General features: G+C 45.3%; 1 protein-coding gene across 5 annotated transcripts in view; it reads right to left on the bottom strand.

Moving 5' to 3' along the window:
- The window catches only part of LOC105468677 (stromal interaction molecule 1), a 218198-nt gene extending 200220 nt beyond the window's left edge, over positions 1 to 17978 (bottom strand). For 3 of the 5 annotated variants that reach the window (XM_011718873.3, XM_011718874.3, XM_011718872.3), the window contains exon 1: positions 17238 to 17978. In XM_011718873.3, the coding sequence (XP_011717175.1) occupies positions 17238 to 17376 (139 nt within the window). In that variant the 5' untranslated portion in view covers positions 17377 to 17978. The remainder of the gene's footprint in view (positions 1 to 17237) is intronic. The other 2 variants (XM_011718871.3, XM_071075205.1) reach the window with 2 other exon arrangements.
- Between the last annotated feature and the right edge of the window lie 295 nt (positions 17979 to 18273).

The raw sequence follows: 18273 nt of genomic DNA on the forward strand, positions 1-18273 counted from the left end.
CAAGCTCTGACTTCTGTCTAAGAGTACAAGCATATGCTCAGCTCAGGAGGAACAGTTAGGTGTCAGCTATAACAGAAGCAGCATAAGTATGCCTGGAGGTCCTAACACCCTTCCTGCATAGGTAAACTGAGCTAATAGAACTGCCCTCTTGCCAGGCTCCACCCCTCACCCCAGAATGCAATCCATTCCCCAGTGGCTATACCTAACCTAATCCATACTAAAAAGCTAGTTTTGGTCCTCAGTTCAGACATAATGTAAACACCTGGCCAGACACAGTAGCTCACACCTGTAATCCCAGCACTTTGGGAGGCCAAGGTGCGAGGATCACTTCAGGCCAGGAGTTCAAGACCAGCCTGGGCAACTCCATCTCCACATAAAAAAAAAAGGTTTTAATTTTTTTTTTTTTTTTTTTTTGAAACAGAGCTTCGCTCTTGTTGCCCAGGCTGGAGTGCAATGGTACAATCTCGGCTCACTGCAACCTCCGCCTCCCGGGTTCAAGCGATTCTCTTGCCTCAGCCTCCCAAGTAGCTGGGATTACAAGCTACCACGCCCAGCTAATTTTTTTGTATTTTTAGTAGAGAGGGGGTTTCTCCATGTTGGTCAGGCTGCTCTCGAACTCCCTACCTCAAGTGACCCACCCGCCTCGGCCTCCCAAAGTGCTGGGATTACAGACGTGAGCCACCGTGCCCAGCCAAGTTTTTGAATTTTCAAAAATTAGTGGAGTGTGGTGGCACCCGCATATAGTCCCAGTTTGGGAGGCTGAGGTAGGAGGATCACTTAAGCCCAGGAGTTGGAGGTTACAGTGAACTATGATCACGCCACTGCACTCCTGCCTGGGCAACACAGTGAGAATATGTCTCAAAAAAAAAAAAAAAAGTGGGAGTAACATAAACACAGTAATACTTGTGCAATAAAGGGGGGTTTTCAGAAATGGAAGTGACTGCGATATTCAAAAGAATTGAGCTATAATGGTAAACCAGATGGCAGATATGAAAATGGAGGTAAAGAGCCAGGTGCGGTGGCTCACGCCTATAATCCTAGCACTTTGGGAGGCTGAGGTGGGAGAACCACGAGGTCAGGAGATCGAGACCATCCTGGCTAAAACGGTGAAACCCCATCTCTACTAAAAATACAAAAAATTAGCCCAGTGTGGTGGCATGCACCTGTAGTCCCAGCTACTCGGGAGGCTGAGGCAGGAGAATGGCATGAACCTGGGAGGCGGAGCTTGCAGTGAGCCAAGATCGTGCCACTGCACTCCAGCCTGGGCGACAGAGCAAGACTCCGTCTCAAAAAAAAAAAAAAGAAAAAAAGAAAAGGGAGATAAAGAAACTTTACTCAAAAGCCAATGAACTTTACTCAAAAGCCAATGAACTTTACATTTTCCCAAGAGCTCAGTGCCACTCCCTTGCAACTGGACCAGGTGTAATGCCAGTGTAGCCACACTTTTCCTGTTGTCATTAAGAGTTAGAAAACAAGGCCGGGTGCAGTGGCTCACGTCTGTAATCCCAGCACTTTGGGAGGCCGAGGCAGGCAGATCACCTGAGGTCAGGAGTTGAAGATCAGCCTGGCCAACATGGTGAAACCGTCTCTACTAAAAATACAAAACTTAGCCGGGCGTGGTGGCACACACCTATAGTCCCAGCTACTCAGGAGGCTGAGGTACGGCAATCGCTTGAACCCAGGAGGTGGAGGTTGCAGTGAGCCAAGATCGTACCAAGGCGCTTCAGCCTAGGCGACAGAGGTAGACTCTGTTTCAAAAAAAAGAGAGTTAGTAAACAAGATTATAGGGAAGAGTGAGAACCTAGGAGAACAGAGTACTAAAGAGAGAGGATAAACCAAAGAATTGCAAAGAATAGATCATCAGACAATTCAGAGGAGAAAAACTAATACAGTAATGATAAATCACTCAAATTTGTGTAAGAATAAATGCCTATTACATTATTTCATAAGATCTGCACACATCAACCTTGTAAGATAGATTCTGTTATCCCCACAATACCCGGGATGAAGAAATTTAAGCCCAGAAAAGTCAAGAGTATCAGATCCCAGGCTAAATTAAGCCTACCTAATTCTTAGTCTTGTGGTCTTTTTATTAAACTAGATTTTCCATAAAGAAAGCTGTGAACACTCAAGAGAACCAACCTAGGAAGAGGGAAGAAAATGAAAAAAGTTTCAAGAAAACAATGGAAAGAAAAGGCATTAAGACAGAAGCTACAAAATAGTACACAGTTGTTTTTTAAAACTAGAAAACCTTGTATTCCTCCTCTACTCACTCAGAGTATGTGACTAGATATTGGACAAAACAGCTAGTTTCAGGCCTGCCCTAGTGACACAGAGCTGACACAACCACAGCCCTACTACCTAACAATACCCCTATTAGAGCAGCTTACTCCCCCTCTGAGGAGAACTTAGTACTAAACCAAAGAGATGACCAGATAAGGACTCCAAGCACTCTAACCAGCAAGTCCACCCTAGTTCCTCTGTCCCAAGCCAGGACTTACCCTAGTCTAGAAGAAGTTCCCCCCAAGCATAGCCTAAATTTAGCTACCACTTTGCTTCCACCTTGAGCCCACATGAAGGTTGGCAGAAGACGCTGGGGGAAAGGGATATTAATCATCTTATCTCTGGTCAAAGTAGCTGATAGGAGGCCAGGCATGGTGGCTCATGCCTGTAATCCCAGCACTTTTGGAGGCCAAAGCGAGCAGATCACGAAGTCAAGAGATACCATCCTAGCCAACATGGTGAAACCCCGTCTCTACTAAAAATACAAAAATTAGTCAGGCGTGGTGGCAGGCGCCTGTAATCCCAGCTACTTGGGAGGCTGAGGCAGGAGAATCATTTGAACCCAGGAGGCAGAGGTTGCAGTGAGCCGAGATCGCACCACTGCACTCCAGCCTGGCAACAGAGCAAGACTCCATCTCAAAAAAAAAAAAAAGAGTACCTGATAGGATATGGTCACTCAGCGTTCTGTCAGCCACTCCATAACCCACTAGAAAACCAGAGATGTAGCCAGGCGCGGTGGCTCATGCCTATAATCCCAGCACTTTGGGAGGCTGAGGTGGGTGGAATGCTTGAGCTCAGGAGTTCCAGATCAGCCTGGGCAACATGGTGAGACCACCCCATCTCTACAAAAAAATGTAAAAACTGGCCAGGTATGGTGGTACACACCTGTAGTACCAGCTACTTGTTGGGCCTAGATGGGAGGATCACCTGAGCCCGGGAGGTGGAGGCTGCAGTGGGCTGTGATGGTGCCACTGCACTCCAGTGTGGGTGACACAATGAGACCCTATCTCAGAACAAAACCAAAAAAAAGGAAAAAGAGTATTACAGAAAGCATCTTTACTTCCAATGCCTCCATGAGGTAAAAATTAATATTCCCTTTTTTGCAAATGTGGACAAAAGGGAATATGAGGCTCAGAGAGGAAAAGCAATCTTGTTGAGATCTCACAAACAGAAAAATGGCAAGATCTGGAATTGAAGTCAGGTTTGTCTGTCTCCAAGACTCTGTCTGATTTTCCTAGAGTCAAGGCTCAGCTTTGTTAGGAAGTTTAATAGCTAAAAAGCAAAGAGATGTGGGTTCTCAGACTTAGATTCCACCATGGAGTTACTGTATAACTTTAGGCAAATCATTTCATTTCTTTGGACCCCAGAAAACTCATCTGTAAAATGTAGCAATGTGAAATAAGCATAGGAAGAATTATTTGGTTCCTGAAGTCCTGTGGGTGTAGCCCCTTGCCCAGCACTTCAAATAAGGTCAGTTACTCCATCACTCATCATCCCTTAGCACTGACCCTCCTTCTGACTGCAATATATTTTCTGTTAATGGCACCACCAGTCTCTTCATGACCCACACTCAAAACACTGGTGTATCTTTGACTCTTTTCTTTCTTTCCTTCCCTTCCTACATTTAAACTCTGAGTCCTACTGATTTTACCTCCACAATGCAGACCCTGATCTCTTCTGCTCATGAACAGTTGCAAAGTCTCCTATCTAGGCTGATTGCCTCCAATCTCACCTTTACCAATGTACTGTGCATATTCTGCGAGATTAATCTTGCTAAAGCAGAACTCAGGTCATGTCTCTCCCCTTGTCAAAACCTGCAAGGACTATTTATTCCCTAAAGAATCAAGTAGCCTGACAATTTAGGCCCTCCTTGGTCTTTCCTTGATCTTTTTATGGTACTCTCCTGAAGAGCTACCACTCTCCAGCCAATCTAAACTACTGCCCCACAAAGACTCTTTACTTTTTCCCACTCCAGACCTTTACTCATAACATTTCCTATGACTAGAATACTTTCCTCAAATTCCCTTATATTTCTACGTGAAGTATCTGAAGACCCACTACGCTGCTACCTCCTCTACAAAGCTTCTCTGATCTCCCCCAGCACAGAAGATCACAACTGCCAACAAGACTATCAGTATCAATCACAGGGCACTGAACCAAGATTGCCTTGTACAATAAGCTAGTGAGAGACCTGATGTGAGGATTAACTAAAATAATGCATGTGAAAGTACCTAGCCCAGTCCTGATAAAGAATAGGTACTCAGGCCGGGCGCAGTGGCTCACGCCTGTAATCCTAACACTTCAGGAGGTGGAGGCGGGCAGATCATGAGGTCAAGAAATCGAGACCATCCTAGCTAACATGGTGAAACCCCATCTCTACTAAAAATACAAAAAAATTAGCCGGGCGCAGTGGCTGGCGCCTGTACTCCCAGCTACTCGGGAGGCTGAGGCAGGAGAATGGCGTGAACCCGGGAGGCGGAGCTTACAGTGAGCCAAGATCACGCCACTGCGCTCTAGCCTGGGCGACAGAGCGAGACTCTGTCTTAAAAAAAAAAAAAATGAAGAATAGGTACCCAATAAATAAAAGCTCTTATTATAATATAAAATGTGAGCATACATCTTAATTCTCCTACTATATTGAGTCCTTCTATTGGGCAGAGATTGTCTTATAACATATAATAAACATGCTAAATGTTGACTAAAGAGATAATAACACTAACTACAAAGACACAGCCCCTACCCCAAGGCTTAAATTCAGAACAGTTCAACCAGGGTGATAGTTTTGGAAAATATAAACTGAATATACACCACCCTGTAGCTAACTACTACCTATTCAGAATTTATAAGTAAAATACAGTCTCTCTTTCCATCTCCCACCCCACCTCTAATCCTAGTTTCCCAGGCCACTTGGGTGATAGAATAAACTAACACCACTTAACAGTCCTATAAATTGTAGAATTTTTAAACAAAATGCCTATCTCCACCTAAATTCTAAACTCAAATAGCTGTTTCTTCCCCCCGCCGGCCACCCCACACCAAGTTATTAAACAAAAATAAAAACAATTTTGGTCTCGGGATCAGATAAAGCTAATTTCAAATCCTGGCTCTGCCACCTTCAGAAAATGACCTTAAGTTCTCAGAGTCACAGTTTCTTCATTGGTAAAATGAAAGCAATATCCACTTTTAAGGGTTGTTTTGCAGATGTAAAGCACCTACAAAGGTGCTAAATAAATAGCAGCTATCACCATCATTTTTTTTTTTTTTTTTTTTTTTTTGAGACAGAGTCTCACTCTATCATCCAGGCTGGAGTGCAGTGGCATGATCTTGGCTCACTGCAAGCTCCACCTCCCTGGTTCACACCATTCTCCCGCCTCAGCCTCCCGAATAGCTGGGACTACAGGTGCCCGCTACTATACCCGGCTAATTTTTTTTTTGTATTTTTAGTAGAGATGGGGTTACACCGTGTTAGCCAAGATGGTCTCGATCTCTTGACCTCATGATCGACCTGACTAAGTCTCCAAAGTGCTGGGATTACAGGCATGAGTCACCATGCCCGTCCACTGTCATCATCATTCTTACCATTGAAGTGATTTCAGTTGTCTTAATTACATATTTATCTCTTCCGAGACATGAAGTGTGAGTTCCAGTGACCTTTGCTCTTGTCAGCAAAAGTTTCTCGAAACAAGACCTCCACAAATTTGACCACCCAGCAACAAATACACACACAGACACACACTGCTTTCTAACCTGTGTGTGTATTACATCTGAAGTCCACCCATCTCCCCTGGCTGCTATGTTTCAGAAGCCAGCTCTGGGAACTTGGCAAGCACAGACACATTTGTTCGAACATACACTGTAGTGACGAGAGTTCTGAGAGCTTCCTGAGAGGCCTGAGATAACCCAGAGAGGCCCAACGGGAGCAGAGCTACTGAATCACAATGAGAAAATTAGAGGCACATGAGATTTGAAAGGCTGCCTGCTTGCCTGCCTGCCTGCCTGCCAGTGAGATTTCTGGTCATTACCCAGGCCAGAGATCAACATAAGGCAGCCAGGAGCTCTGTGTATATGGCCAAGAGTGGAAAGGGTCAGATAAGCCCTCACTGGGCCGTGCTGGCAGCACAGTTGCTCTTATTCTTTTGTCTTCTCCATCACGTCTCCCAAGAGGCCCCTCCCCAATGTCTTGAAGGAAAGCTGATGCGATGCCTGCTCAGGCTGGAGTTCTCAGCATCAGAGATAACATTTTAAAAGCCAACAATCTTCACAGGACTATCCTATCTCTCTGCTGCACAACAAGCCTAGGAGTGGGAACCATGAAAGGTTTCCTCCTCCGTTCCACAAGCTAGTCTCAGCAAAGTAGTGAAAGTTCATTCTGTTCATTCAGCTGCCTCAAATTGGACCTGAGGTAAACCCATGTGGGCCATGGAACCAAAGGCAGGGAGCAGGAAGACCCAAAGAGGCCTTGCCTACCAGTCTCATGTCCTCTTCAAGCACAGTTCTTCTCCACTCCTACTGCAGCCACCTGCTCAGGGTAGTCATTGCTGTGGCAAACAAAAACTGCCAACTAAAGTCAATAGCCAAACCATCCCTCAATATGATGGATAACTGTCACTGAGCACAGCTTCAGTAGGTGCTTCGTAAATAGGGATGAAGTACTAGGTCAGGCAGAAAAATAATCCCTACAGAACTCCTCAGAAAACCCACCATGTGAATTCTATCCCAATCCCAGGGCATGCTTGTCTAAGTGTTTTACAGGAACTGATGTCAAGTACTTGGTACTCTCCCTCCCTACCTACTAAATCCAAAGATCAATTCATTGTTATTCATTCATTTATTCAACAAATTTCTATTAGGCACATACTCTCTGACCAGCACTCTCATAGGTACTGAGGATATGTACTACAGCCAATAAACCAGACATGGCTCTTGCCCTTAAGAGACAAGGAAATATGCAAAAAAAAATAATAAATAAAACACAGTTTTAATTTATTTTTACTTTTCTTTCTTTCTTTACCCTCTCTTATGGTGCTGATAACTCCATTTTTCAAGTGAGGAAACTGTCGTTTGAGAGCTTGGGTCATACTGTCAGCAAGAACTCAAACTAATGCCCAGTGCTCTTGGGTACTAGCTTACTATAAAAGACATATCTTGAGAGGCTGAGGCGGGCGGATTACGAGGTCAGGAGTTCAAGACCAGACTGATCAACATGGTGAAACCCTGTCTCTACTAAAAATACAAAAATTAGCTGGGCGTGGTGGCACGCGCCTGTAATCCCAGCTACTCAGGAGGCTGATACAGGAGAATCACTTGAACCCGGGAGGCGAAGGTTGCAGTGAGCCAAGATTGTGCCACTGTACTCCAGCCGGGGGACAGAGCGAGAATCTGTCTCAAAAAAAATAAAAATAAAAAAAAGACATATCAAGTTGCCTCTTGTTGTAAGTGGTATAAGCAGGGTATGAAGTGTACAGAGAGCACTGTAGATAGTAAGTGCTACCAGAGTTTGTTCAGAGGTCAGCAGTATCTCACAGCTAGTATTAGTGTCAGGAAAGACTTAATAGAGGACTGGAAGTAGGAATAAAGAAGGACAGGTAAAGACATTCTGAAGGAAAGTTAAATGACATAAGTGAAAACAAAAGTGAAGCAGTATAAATAAAAGTTTGTTCTGCAGATCAGAACAAAGAAAAAAGCCTGGCTTGGCCAAGAATGCAGCAAGGGGAGCAGAGGGAGATGGAGTGAGCAAAGTGGTCTGGGGCTGGAACTCTTGAGTCAGGAAAGCAACCACCACCCATAGAGAAATTTTAGAACCTGCACCTTCTCTATTCCATGCTCCCCAGCAGAAAACAAAAGTGTAAGTGCTATTGGCTCATTTCCGGATTTTTCTTGCATGACTTCTCACACAAAAGAAATCTACTCCATTCTGATAAACATGACAGGACCACAGCCATCCCTCTTCAAGTCTCGCCTGCCCTAGCAAGTTGTGTGAACATAGGTAAACTTGTCAAATTCTCAGTGCCCAGAGAGCTTCCCATTGGCACCTTCCAGGTGGCCAACAGTAACCCCACAAAGTTTTTAATACATTTACCCTGCCTGTGGAGGCCCAAATCCATAATGGAGCCAGCTGAATGGCTCAATGGTGAGACATACACCATAAGGCTCTGACCCATCTCCTTCAGATGCCTATTCTATACATCCCAGCAAACAGATTCCTCGTTGCTCTGAACAGATATTCTCAAAAGAGTGGTACAGGGTGCATATATTAAGCACCATATAAAACGGATATTGCTGGGCTTCTTTTTCTGTGCCTAATATAAAAACCTCTCTAGCTGGATAGGTGCAAAGAAGCAGCACTTGACATTTGACTTTGTATATCCCTAATTCTGCCCAGACCAATTTCTATGAACATAATATAAAACTGTGAACTGCTTCCTGGTTCTCCTCTATATAGGTCCCAGACCTCCTAACAATCCAAACAGGCTCCATTAGGGTAGACAGCTCCACAGCAGAGTAAGAACAACATATGAATGAGAATCAGAGAAAATTATATTCTAGCCTTGGCTTACCAAAACCTTGGGGAAGTTTGTTCTTCTGATATGTAAATAAGAAGTTTGGGAGAGATGGTCTCTAAAACCCCTTCCAGCTTTCACATACTAGGATTTAAGTCCTAGCACCTAACACCAATGGCCTAAAAAGTCAGAATAAAGTTTTTCGTCTGTCATTGTGAGTCCCAATGCAATGCCATCTACAAATCTAACTCTCAGAAGCCAAGTTGGAGTAGTAAAGGCTCCAAAGTCAGTGGCTGTAAAATGGGCTCCAAAATAAAAGGTATCAAACAAAAAAGGTTGGGAGGCAGGACTACAGTCTAGGATAAAAAGCTAGTTTCACATTGGAGCCCAGGAGTCCAGGGAGAAGGAAAAAAGGATACGTCATATCAAAGCAATGAAGTAATGCATGAACCAAGAGACACAATATAAAAGGGAGTATAAAAAGACTCAACAAGACTCTAGGTCATAAGCAAAGGAAGTCAAAGAAAAACTAAAAGGCCGCAGCACCTAGAAGTGATTGTTCCCCAGAGCATGGCCCTTGGGCAATGTCAGAGGCATCCTTTAAGATGACCCCTAGTGGTCCTTGCCCTCCTAGTATTCATGCCCTTATGTAATTCCCTCAACTTGAGGATGGGCTGGACTTACTAATGAACAGAATATAGAAGAAGTGATGGCCTATCAATTCCAAGATTAGATGATAAAAAGATGGAGGTGTCCATCTTAGGCACTCTCTCTTTCACTCTCTTGGACCACTTGTTCTAGGGGAAACCAATCATCATGTCCAGTACAGCCCACTGTAGAGACCCATATGGCAAGGAACCAAGGCCTGCCAACAACCATGTAAATTAGCTTAAAAGCAAATACTCTCCCCCAAACAGAGTCTTCAGCCCCAGCCAACAGCTTGACTGCAATCTCATGAGAGACTCTGAGCCAGAGGCACCCAGTTAAGCAATATACAGACTCCCGATGCACAGAATCTATGAGATAATGTTTATTATTTTAACCCTCTCTGTTTTGCATAATTTGTTATACCCCAATAAGTAACCAATGCAGTGGACCAGGCCCTTTTCTCAGCCATTTCAAGACTGCAGGTGAAGTTAGGGAGGGTGGATATACTCAATAAGAGAGTACAGCTGGAGCTAAGGTCAAATATTAGCACCCAGACTTTATTAACAGTCTCCCCATGGCCTACAGTAAGCCTTGAATAAAAGCCTGGTTTGCCGCACCAGAGTTATGCATGTTGTCTGGGTATAGCTGAAGTAAGACAATGAAACTACAGTAGTCCTCCTTTATTCTCAGGGGATACATGCTAAGACCCCCAGTGGATAGCACCAAACCTATACCTACTATGTTTTCCTACACATACATACCTATGATAAAGTTTAACTTATAAATCAGTAAGATATGAACAACAATAACTAATAATAAAGTAGAATAATTATAACAATATGTCAGCAATCACTCTTGCACTTTGGGGCCATGATTAAGTAAAATAAGGATTACTTGAACATAAGCACTGCGACACCAAGACAGTTGATCTGATCCCTAAGATGGCTACTAAGTGACTAAAGCACAGGTAGCTTATGGTACATGAATATGCTGGACAAAGGGTTGATTCACGTCCTGGGCAGGATGGAGCAGGACAGCATGAGATTTCATCATGCTACTCAGAATGGTGTGCAATTTAAAACTTATGAATTATTTCTGGAATTTTCCACTTAATATTTTCAGATTTGGCTGGGCACAGTGGCTAATACCTGTAATCCCAGCACTTTGGGAATCCAAGCTGGGAAGATCCCTTAAGTCCAACAGTTCAAGACCAACCTGGGCAACATGGAGAAACCTCATCTTTTCAAAAAATAGAAAAATTAGCTGGGCATGGTGGCACATGCCTGCAGTCCCAGCTACTTGGGAGGCTGAGGTGGGAGGATCACCTGAGCCCAGGAAGGTCGAGACAACAGCATGTATCTTATACATGTATATATACTTTTTTTACCCCCAGACCTCAGTTGACCTCAAGTAACTGAAACCACACATAAAAGGGGACTACTTGGCTGGGCACAGTGGCTAACGTCTGTAATCCTAACACTTTGGGAGGCCAAGGCACACAGATCAGGAGGTCAGGAGATCGAGACCATCCTGGCTAACACAGTGAAACCCTGTCTCTACTAAAAATACAAAAAATTAGCTGGGTGTGGTGGCCAATATGCAGTACTTAAAGGAACCTGCTCAGTCATTCGGATGCATATGCAACTCCGGAGTACAGAAGAGGTAGCACCTCCTGGGATAACCCTTGGCCAGTGAAGGTGAGGTGGTGGATGAATACTCCCCTCCTCTATCACCTGTAGAATGCAATGTTTCTATCTCTTAACCTTTGAATTAGGCAGCAGCTTTCTATAAGGCTTCTCAGAGGGTCTCTAAGTGGCACTGAGCCTCAGATGCTCACAGTGGTGTTAGCTCCATAGTGCACCTGTCCATTCCCTGTTTCATTCTTCACAATTCCCATCCCTCATTTCTTGAAGTCACTTCTCCAAAATAAACTCTCTGCAAGGCCCTATCCCAGGTCTTACTTTTTAGGGGGAATTTAGGATAAGACAAGGTCTTGGGATGATTTCCTGCTTTTAGACCACAATTTTTTTCAAAGTCATTTGAAAGTATTCAATGTATTATTATTTATACTTTGTTGTATATCTTAGTATTTCATGATTTTTTTAATCAACTGTAACAACAACAGCAACAACAAAGCTCTGGAGGCCCAGTTTGGTCTCTTTTTTTCTCCCTAAAAGCCTGACAGCAACCAGACCTGCTGAGTTTCCTAAAGAATCATTTCCCACAAAGGGAAGTGTACCACAGCATGCCCACGAAGCCACTCAGCAATGTATATCAAAGGCTACCCAGCAGGAAACCAGAGGGGCCCCTCGGGGCTGAAACCCAAGTCCTGTAGAGACCTAGGAAACTACTCCCCTCAACAAGATCTCATCACTTCCTTGCCAAAGAGCTGTTCTTAACACGAAGGCCCCATATCCCTAAGGGGCCCATAGATAGAATTCAGGAGGCCTGTGAATTTGGATGGGAAAGAAATTACATCTTTGTTTTCAATATTCTCTTACTGAAAGTTAGCATTTCCTTCAATTACATATGGAGCAACCAACCACAATAATATTAGCAATACCTGTGATTTTGTCATCAATAGAAATCAACAGATGTTTTCATATCACATTACATTGCTACAGATATCTCAAAGTATTATTTACACTCATCATTACTTCTAAATTACAGTAAAAAAATAGAGGCCAGGTGCGGTGGCTCATGCCTATAATCCCAGCACTTTGGGAGGCTGAGATGGGAGATCACGAGTTCAGGAGATCAAGACCATCCTGGCTAACAAGGTGAAACCCCATCTCTACTAAAAATACAAAATAATTAGCCGGGCATGGTGGCGGGCGCCTGTAGTCCCAGCTACTCGGGAGGCTGAGGCAGGAGAATGGCATGAACCCAGGAGGCAGAGCTTGCAGTGAGCAGAGATCGCACCACTGCACTCCAGCCTGGGCAACAGAGCAAGATTCCGTCTCAAAAAAAAAAATAGAACCACTACTAGATCACACATGACTGCAATCTTCCTACCTATGGGCGCTCATGTGAGGTGGCTGGCCAACAATGAAGCAACTCTGCCTAATTATCATCCAGCTACCAAACAGTGAAACCAGATATTTACAATGCCCCCTTTCCTCCAACCTCCCCAAGTCAGACTACTCTCTCCTGTTCTCTTCTGCCTCCACCCAACCCCTCCTTTCCAGGAAGCCCTCTGCAGCCACCTTAGTCTAGCCCAGCCCACACAGATCTCTTTTAACCCTTAGCCTACAATGTCTATACTGCCTGATTTTGCACATCATTAAGCCTGTACATTATGTTGTATTTAATATTCCCTAAATATATGTGGCCTTACAAAACGTTGACTTCTTCAGTAGCCCTAAGTTCCTTCCATAGTGAAAAGCAAGCAGTGAGCACCCATTATTTTGACTTATAAATTGAAAAACTGATTAAGTTAAGGTCCCTGACTCAAATTTCCTAGTCTAGTTCTACTAATAACCCACCATGAAACCTCTAATGCCTATCTGGATGCCAGTTTCCTCATATGTAAAAATAGGTGGGGTGAACTAACTGATGTTTCTATCTCTTAACCTTTGAATTAGGCAGCTGCTTTTCATCTCAAGATCTGAGAAAAATTACAAAGAAACTGTAAAGCCTCCCCCAGCTCTCCCAGGCAGGGTTAGTCACTTACTCCTCTGGGCTTCCCACAGCTTTCTGCATGTATATACAATACCTCTATTGCAGTATTTATCAGAAAGTTTTGAGAGTGGCTAAAGTAGAGGTAGAGAGAAGAATCAGACTGCCTGGATTCAAATTCTGGCTTCCTTATTATTTGTGTAAACATGGGCAAGTTATTTAACCTCTCTATGATTTAATTTTCTCACCTATAAAATGGGGATAACATAACATAGGATGGTAATAAGAATTTAATAAAACAAAATGTTTAAATAGTGCCTGACATGTAGCAAGCTCTAAAAAAGTTAGGTGCTATTATTATCATTGATGTTATTGTATTAATCTGTCCTACAATTAGGTTCAGGCTTTAACTAAATCTCTGTTCCCCTCTCATTCTCCATGATAGCATCCTGTTTTATGTTTTCTTCCATGCCACGTTCCACAAGATAATATATTTATTCATGTGTTTATTATCTGTCTCATCAACAAGACTGTAACTTCCATGAAGGAAGGAACATGTCTGTTTTGTTCATCCTTAAATCCCCACAGGAACATATTACCTGGCCCAGAGAAGGCACTCAAATATTAATACTTGTTTAATAAATACCATATTAGCTGGCATTGTTCAATGTTTGCTGAATCAATTAACCTGTCAAAACTGAGGCCTGGGAGCAGATTATATCCTGGCTACCCCAGGCTTAGTGTGTCCCTCTCCCCAGGCCCCAGTATTAGCTTCAGGCAAGCCCCACCTACCTGCTCTTGGCCCTAGCCCAGTTCCGGGAGCCAACCTCAGCTAAAATTAGCATAGCTACCAAGATGGCCAGGCCATTTATAGCCTTGGAGGCAGCAGCAACTAGCTGGGGATAGGAGGCAGGGTTCTGGCCTGCCACTCCATCAGAGGTTGATTGAGAAGCCAGCCTGCACTCTGCACACTGCCTAGATGCCTATCCTCCAAGGTCCTGTCCTAGCTACACTGAACCAAACCACAGTTCCTGATTAGAGGCCCTCGATACCTCCAACACTGGCAGCCACAACTCCAGACTCCACCTGAGGTCCCTCATGCACATTCTACAGAAACCATTATCGTTTTCTAGAGTCTAAGGGTGGTTCCAAGCATCTATATTAGGCCAGCTTCAGAAACGCAAGCCCCAGAGTTGCACAGGCAGGCAGAGATCTTTACTGAGAAAGTGACTTAGCATGGCTGGGTGTACAGGTATTAAGGAGCGAGAAGGTGACAGGAATGGCCTCTCCACGGCCCAGTAAGAGATCCTCCTTGCAGAGCACCTGCCTTCACTCCAGGATCAGGCTTTCGTAGTGTTTATTGTATGCATGCTAAAGCCATAAGCATTTTAACTAAATTATTCTTAGAATCAAATATTTTAACTAACTAAAAAGAGACAGATGGGTATATACATCCAAAAGATAAAAAATCAAATTCTCTGGGCCCCTGCAAAACACTCTCCAGAGCAGAAAAAAAGTGCAGCTCTTTTCTTGGCTCTCAGCTACAGAGTCACTAGGGCCTGCCTAATTGTCAGAAGGAAAGCAACATTCTCTGGCCCTGCCTAGCACTCCTTTAACAGGGCAGGACCTGAGAAGATGGAAGAAATCCAAGACTTAAGCATCAGAAGATCTGCCTATAAGAAAGACCAAGCACAGGACCAGGTTTCTTCACTCATAAAAGTGGGAACAATACCACCTGCCCTGCATTGTAACAGGGCTATTGTGAGACTGTTGGAAAAACAGCTGTGTAATTGTAAAATACAAACTGTAGAGAACACACAAATTGACTGGGTATGCTGAATCTGATTTTTAATAGTAGTAGTTTTAAGAGCAAGTAAACCTCCTCCTGTGTTCTGGGGATACAGAGAGGCTGGAAAGGATGCAAGAGTTCCTAGTTGCATAGAAAGTTTCTCTCCAAACTCTTTTGAAGATCCCAGTCTATATAAACCACCTCTTTGCAAAAATAAGTCCCTTTCTGAGTCAGAGACAAAACCCCAGGCAGACCCAAGGGGAAAAGCTACCATAACAATAGTGTTGGAACCTCCAGGTTTCCACAAACCTTAGACATTCACAGCACCTAAGGTCTCTCTGAGACTTTCCTCCCTGGAATTCACTATTATTGTGACAACATAAACCAGTTTCTAAACTGAGCAAGAGTAGGTCTAAGTGGTATAATCAGCATAGCCAGGCCTCTGAAATATATGCTGTGTGAAGAATTGTCTCCAAAAACTCAAGTCATGGGGTGGTCCTGAGGAAGGCTAGAATGCCTTTTACTTCAAGCAAAACAAACAAACAACAACAACAAAAACAACAACAACAAAAACAACCTTCCTAAAAGCCAATGTCTAAAATTCAAAATTTCATCCCTTTAGTTTATGTCTAAAATATAGAACAGCCACTCCCCAAAAAATATTCATTTTATGTCAGGCACTCACATTTTGGAGTGAAAAAAGACATATTATCAGTTATAAATAGGAATGTCACAGGGATAGCAAGAGATGATAATTAGGTCTACTTCACAGTTCAGTCTACATTTGCCCACTAGTCTTTCCCTTCATAGCCCAAAGAGAACCAAGCTTTGAGTCAGGTGTCAAGGGTCAAGGAGACTCTCTATGGAGAGACAGGATTAATAGGCAAGAAGAACCTATCTAGAAAGCAACAGCCAGGTATCCTACTTACAATATGGGCAACCCTGGCCTCATTTGGAAACTAGCCCCCTTGGAACATCTGGAACTTAAAAAGGTATTGCCCAATAAAGGGTCTACCACCAAAGCCAGCTTCTGGATCCATCCATGAAACTCCCCAGCCACCATGACCTATTATTTTCTTTTCTTACTTGTATCAGCAGGTGCCCACTGAGACATCCCCTCATTTGAACTTGCTTATGCTCAGAAACAACTCATCTATAAACTCTCCCCAACTCTGCAGGTCACAGCTTTGGGCAGATCACAGCCAAACGGTGAGAGAAATGAGAAAAGAGAACTGATCTTCTAAGCCTTATGTAAAATGACTGGATTTTAACAGAGTTCCTTGACGGGTACAGTGGCTCGCATCTGTAATCCCAGCACTTTGGGAGGGATCCCTGCACAACACAGACAGACCCTGTCTGTACAAAAAATTAAAAATAGAAAGAAAAAAAAAAGTTAGCCAGGTCCAGTGGCTCTTGTGTTTAGTCCCAGCTACTGGGAGGCTGACACAGGAGGATGACCTGAACCCAGGAGTTTGAGACTGTAGTGAGCTGTGATCACACTACTGCATTACAGCTTGAACGACAGATCAAGACCCTGTCTCAAAAAAAAACAAAACAAAACATAAAAGTGTTCCTTTCTACTGCAGAAGTATACCAGGGTTCCTGCTGCCTGATAAGCCTTCACAACTGCATAGGAAAAACCACGACAGATCAAAAGTAGCATGGTTTCCCTAGCAAGCAGACTTGGGGGGGGTGCACGGTGGAGGCGAGGGGAACTGTAGCTGGAATTCCCACCCTCATCAGTCAGAAGAAACAGAATAAGCAACAAGTGGTCCCAGGAATTATATCATGTCTATGTCAAGAAAAGGCCATTTAACACCCTAGTGGTAAATAGGATTCCATCTAAGGAACTGTCTGGATATTTCAAATGCACACAGCAAAGAGACAAGACTACCTAAGGGAAGGGTGGGACTAGGGTTCCCACGGTTGTTGGAATAGGTACACCTGAACACCAGGCTTTCAGGCAACAGAGTTGGCCCAGCCTTAACTTTCCCTTACAACATAAGTGGCCCCAACTTCCCCCATGCTGCTCAGTACTAAAACTGACTAGGAGCAATGAACTTATCATCTCACCAGGCCATTCTTCCAGACAAGTAGGCCTAAGATGGGGTCTTTCCTTGCTGATCTAAAAGGTCAAGTTGCCCCAAAGGCTTCTTATTACCGTCAAGAAAAAAAAAAATCCTGAGGGGGTGATGAGGAAAGTTGTTCAGGAAAGATAGAGACATTTGCCATGACTACTGACCAGAAAGAACTTCTTGGACTACCTGGAACAGGCAGTGCCATGTGTGGATCCTCCATGAACCTCACATGTACAAACCTAGATTTCAACTTGCCCACTTCGGGCCACTCAGTTCTGAGCCAAAGCCTACAGCCCAGTCCAGCCCACAGCAAGGCCTTACCTGCTGCAGTGGACTCCTCAGAGTTGGCCCCCGAGCTGGTTCCTGTCGCCTTCTCACTGTGAATATGGCTGAGGCTTTGACCCTGGTGCAGGAGGAGTCCCCAGAGGAGCCACAGGGCAAGACGGACGCATACATCCATGACTCTAGGTCTCAGTCAACTTGCGTCTGATGTGGACACCTCGGGATCCCAAAGGCAAAGCCAGGAGCCCGCGAGTGCAGCCGACGGTCTCCAGGCAAGACGCCCTCGCGGCTCCGCAGCTGTCCAGCCACCCGCAGGCCTGCCTCCTCCAACAGCCAAAGGTCAAGTGCTCTAAGTTTGAGTGCGGGAGGAGGGCTGGCTCCTCAGGTCCAATAGTGGGTCCGCCGGGGCTGCGGCGGCCTGAGCTCGTGCGGCTTCCGGAGACTTTGGGCAGAGTGGCTGCGGGGCTGCTGTCAGCTCCGCAGCTTACTACACCCCTGCGGGAGGGGGCGGCAGGAGTCCCCGCGGGCACAGGAGTGGGGGAGGAAGAGCAGAGAAAAGAGGCAAGAAGGGGGCACCTGACCTCGCCCTGCCGAAGAGCGGCTAGCAGCAGAAGCTGGGGAGGGCGTGCGACCCGCAGGGTCCTGAGGGCGCGGGCGTCTCCAGGATCCTGGGCCTCCTAGGCCGAGGTCAGCGCCCCCGCCCAGTCCCGTGCCCAGGCGGCTGGCGGTGCCCAGGTCCAGCAGGCGGACGCACACCGGCCAGGCCCAGGACAGCTGCTCCCAGGCGGGCGGGCGGCGCGGGGCGGGCCCGGGGCGAGCGGGGGCGTGCTCTCCCGCCGGCCCGCCCCGCGCCGCCCGGCCCCCAGCGAAGCCCGGGCCCGCCCCAGCGCCCGGCTGGATCCCGGAATAACCGGTGAAGACGGCTCCCCGGAGCCCCCAGCCCCCAGCGGGCTCTCCCGGACCCCCAACCCGTGCTAGTCTTTCCAGGACGCCCCTCCCGCGCAAAGGATCAAGTCCCAGCTTCCCTTTCCCCCTCCAGAGTCTCCAGCGCCAACTGCCGGCCCGCAGGCGAGTC

The sequence above is a fragment of the Macaca nemestrina genome, chromosome 12 (assembly GCF_043159975.1).
Source record: "Macaca nemestrina isolate mMacNem1 chromosome 12, mMacNem.hap1, whole genome shotgun sequence".
Taxonomy (NCBI): Eukaryota; Metazoa; Chordata; class Mammalia; order Primates; family Cercopithecidae; genus Macaca; species Macaca nemestrina.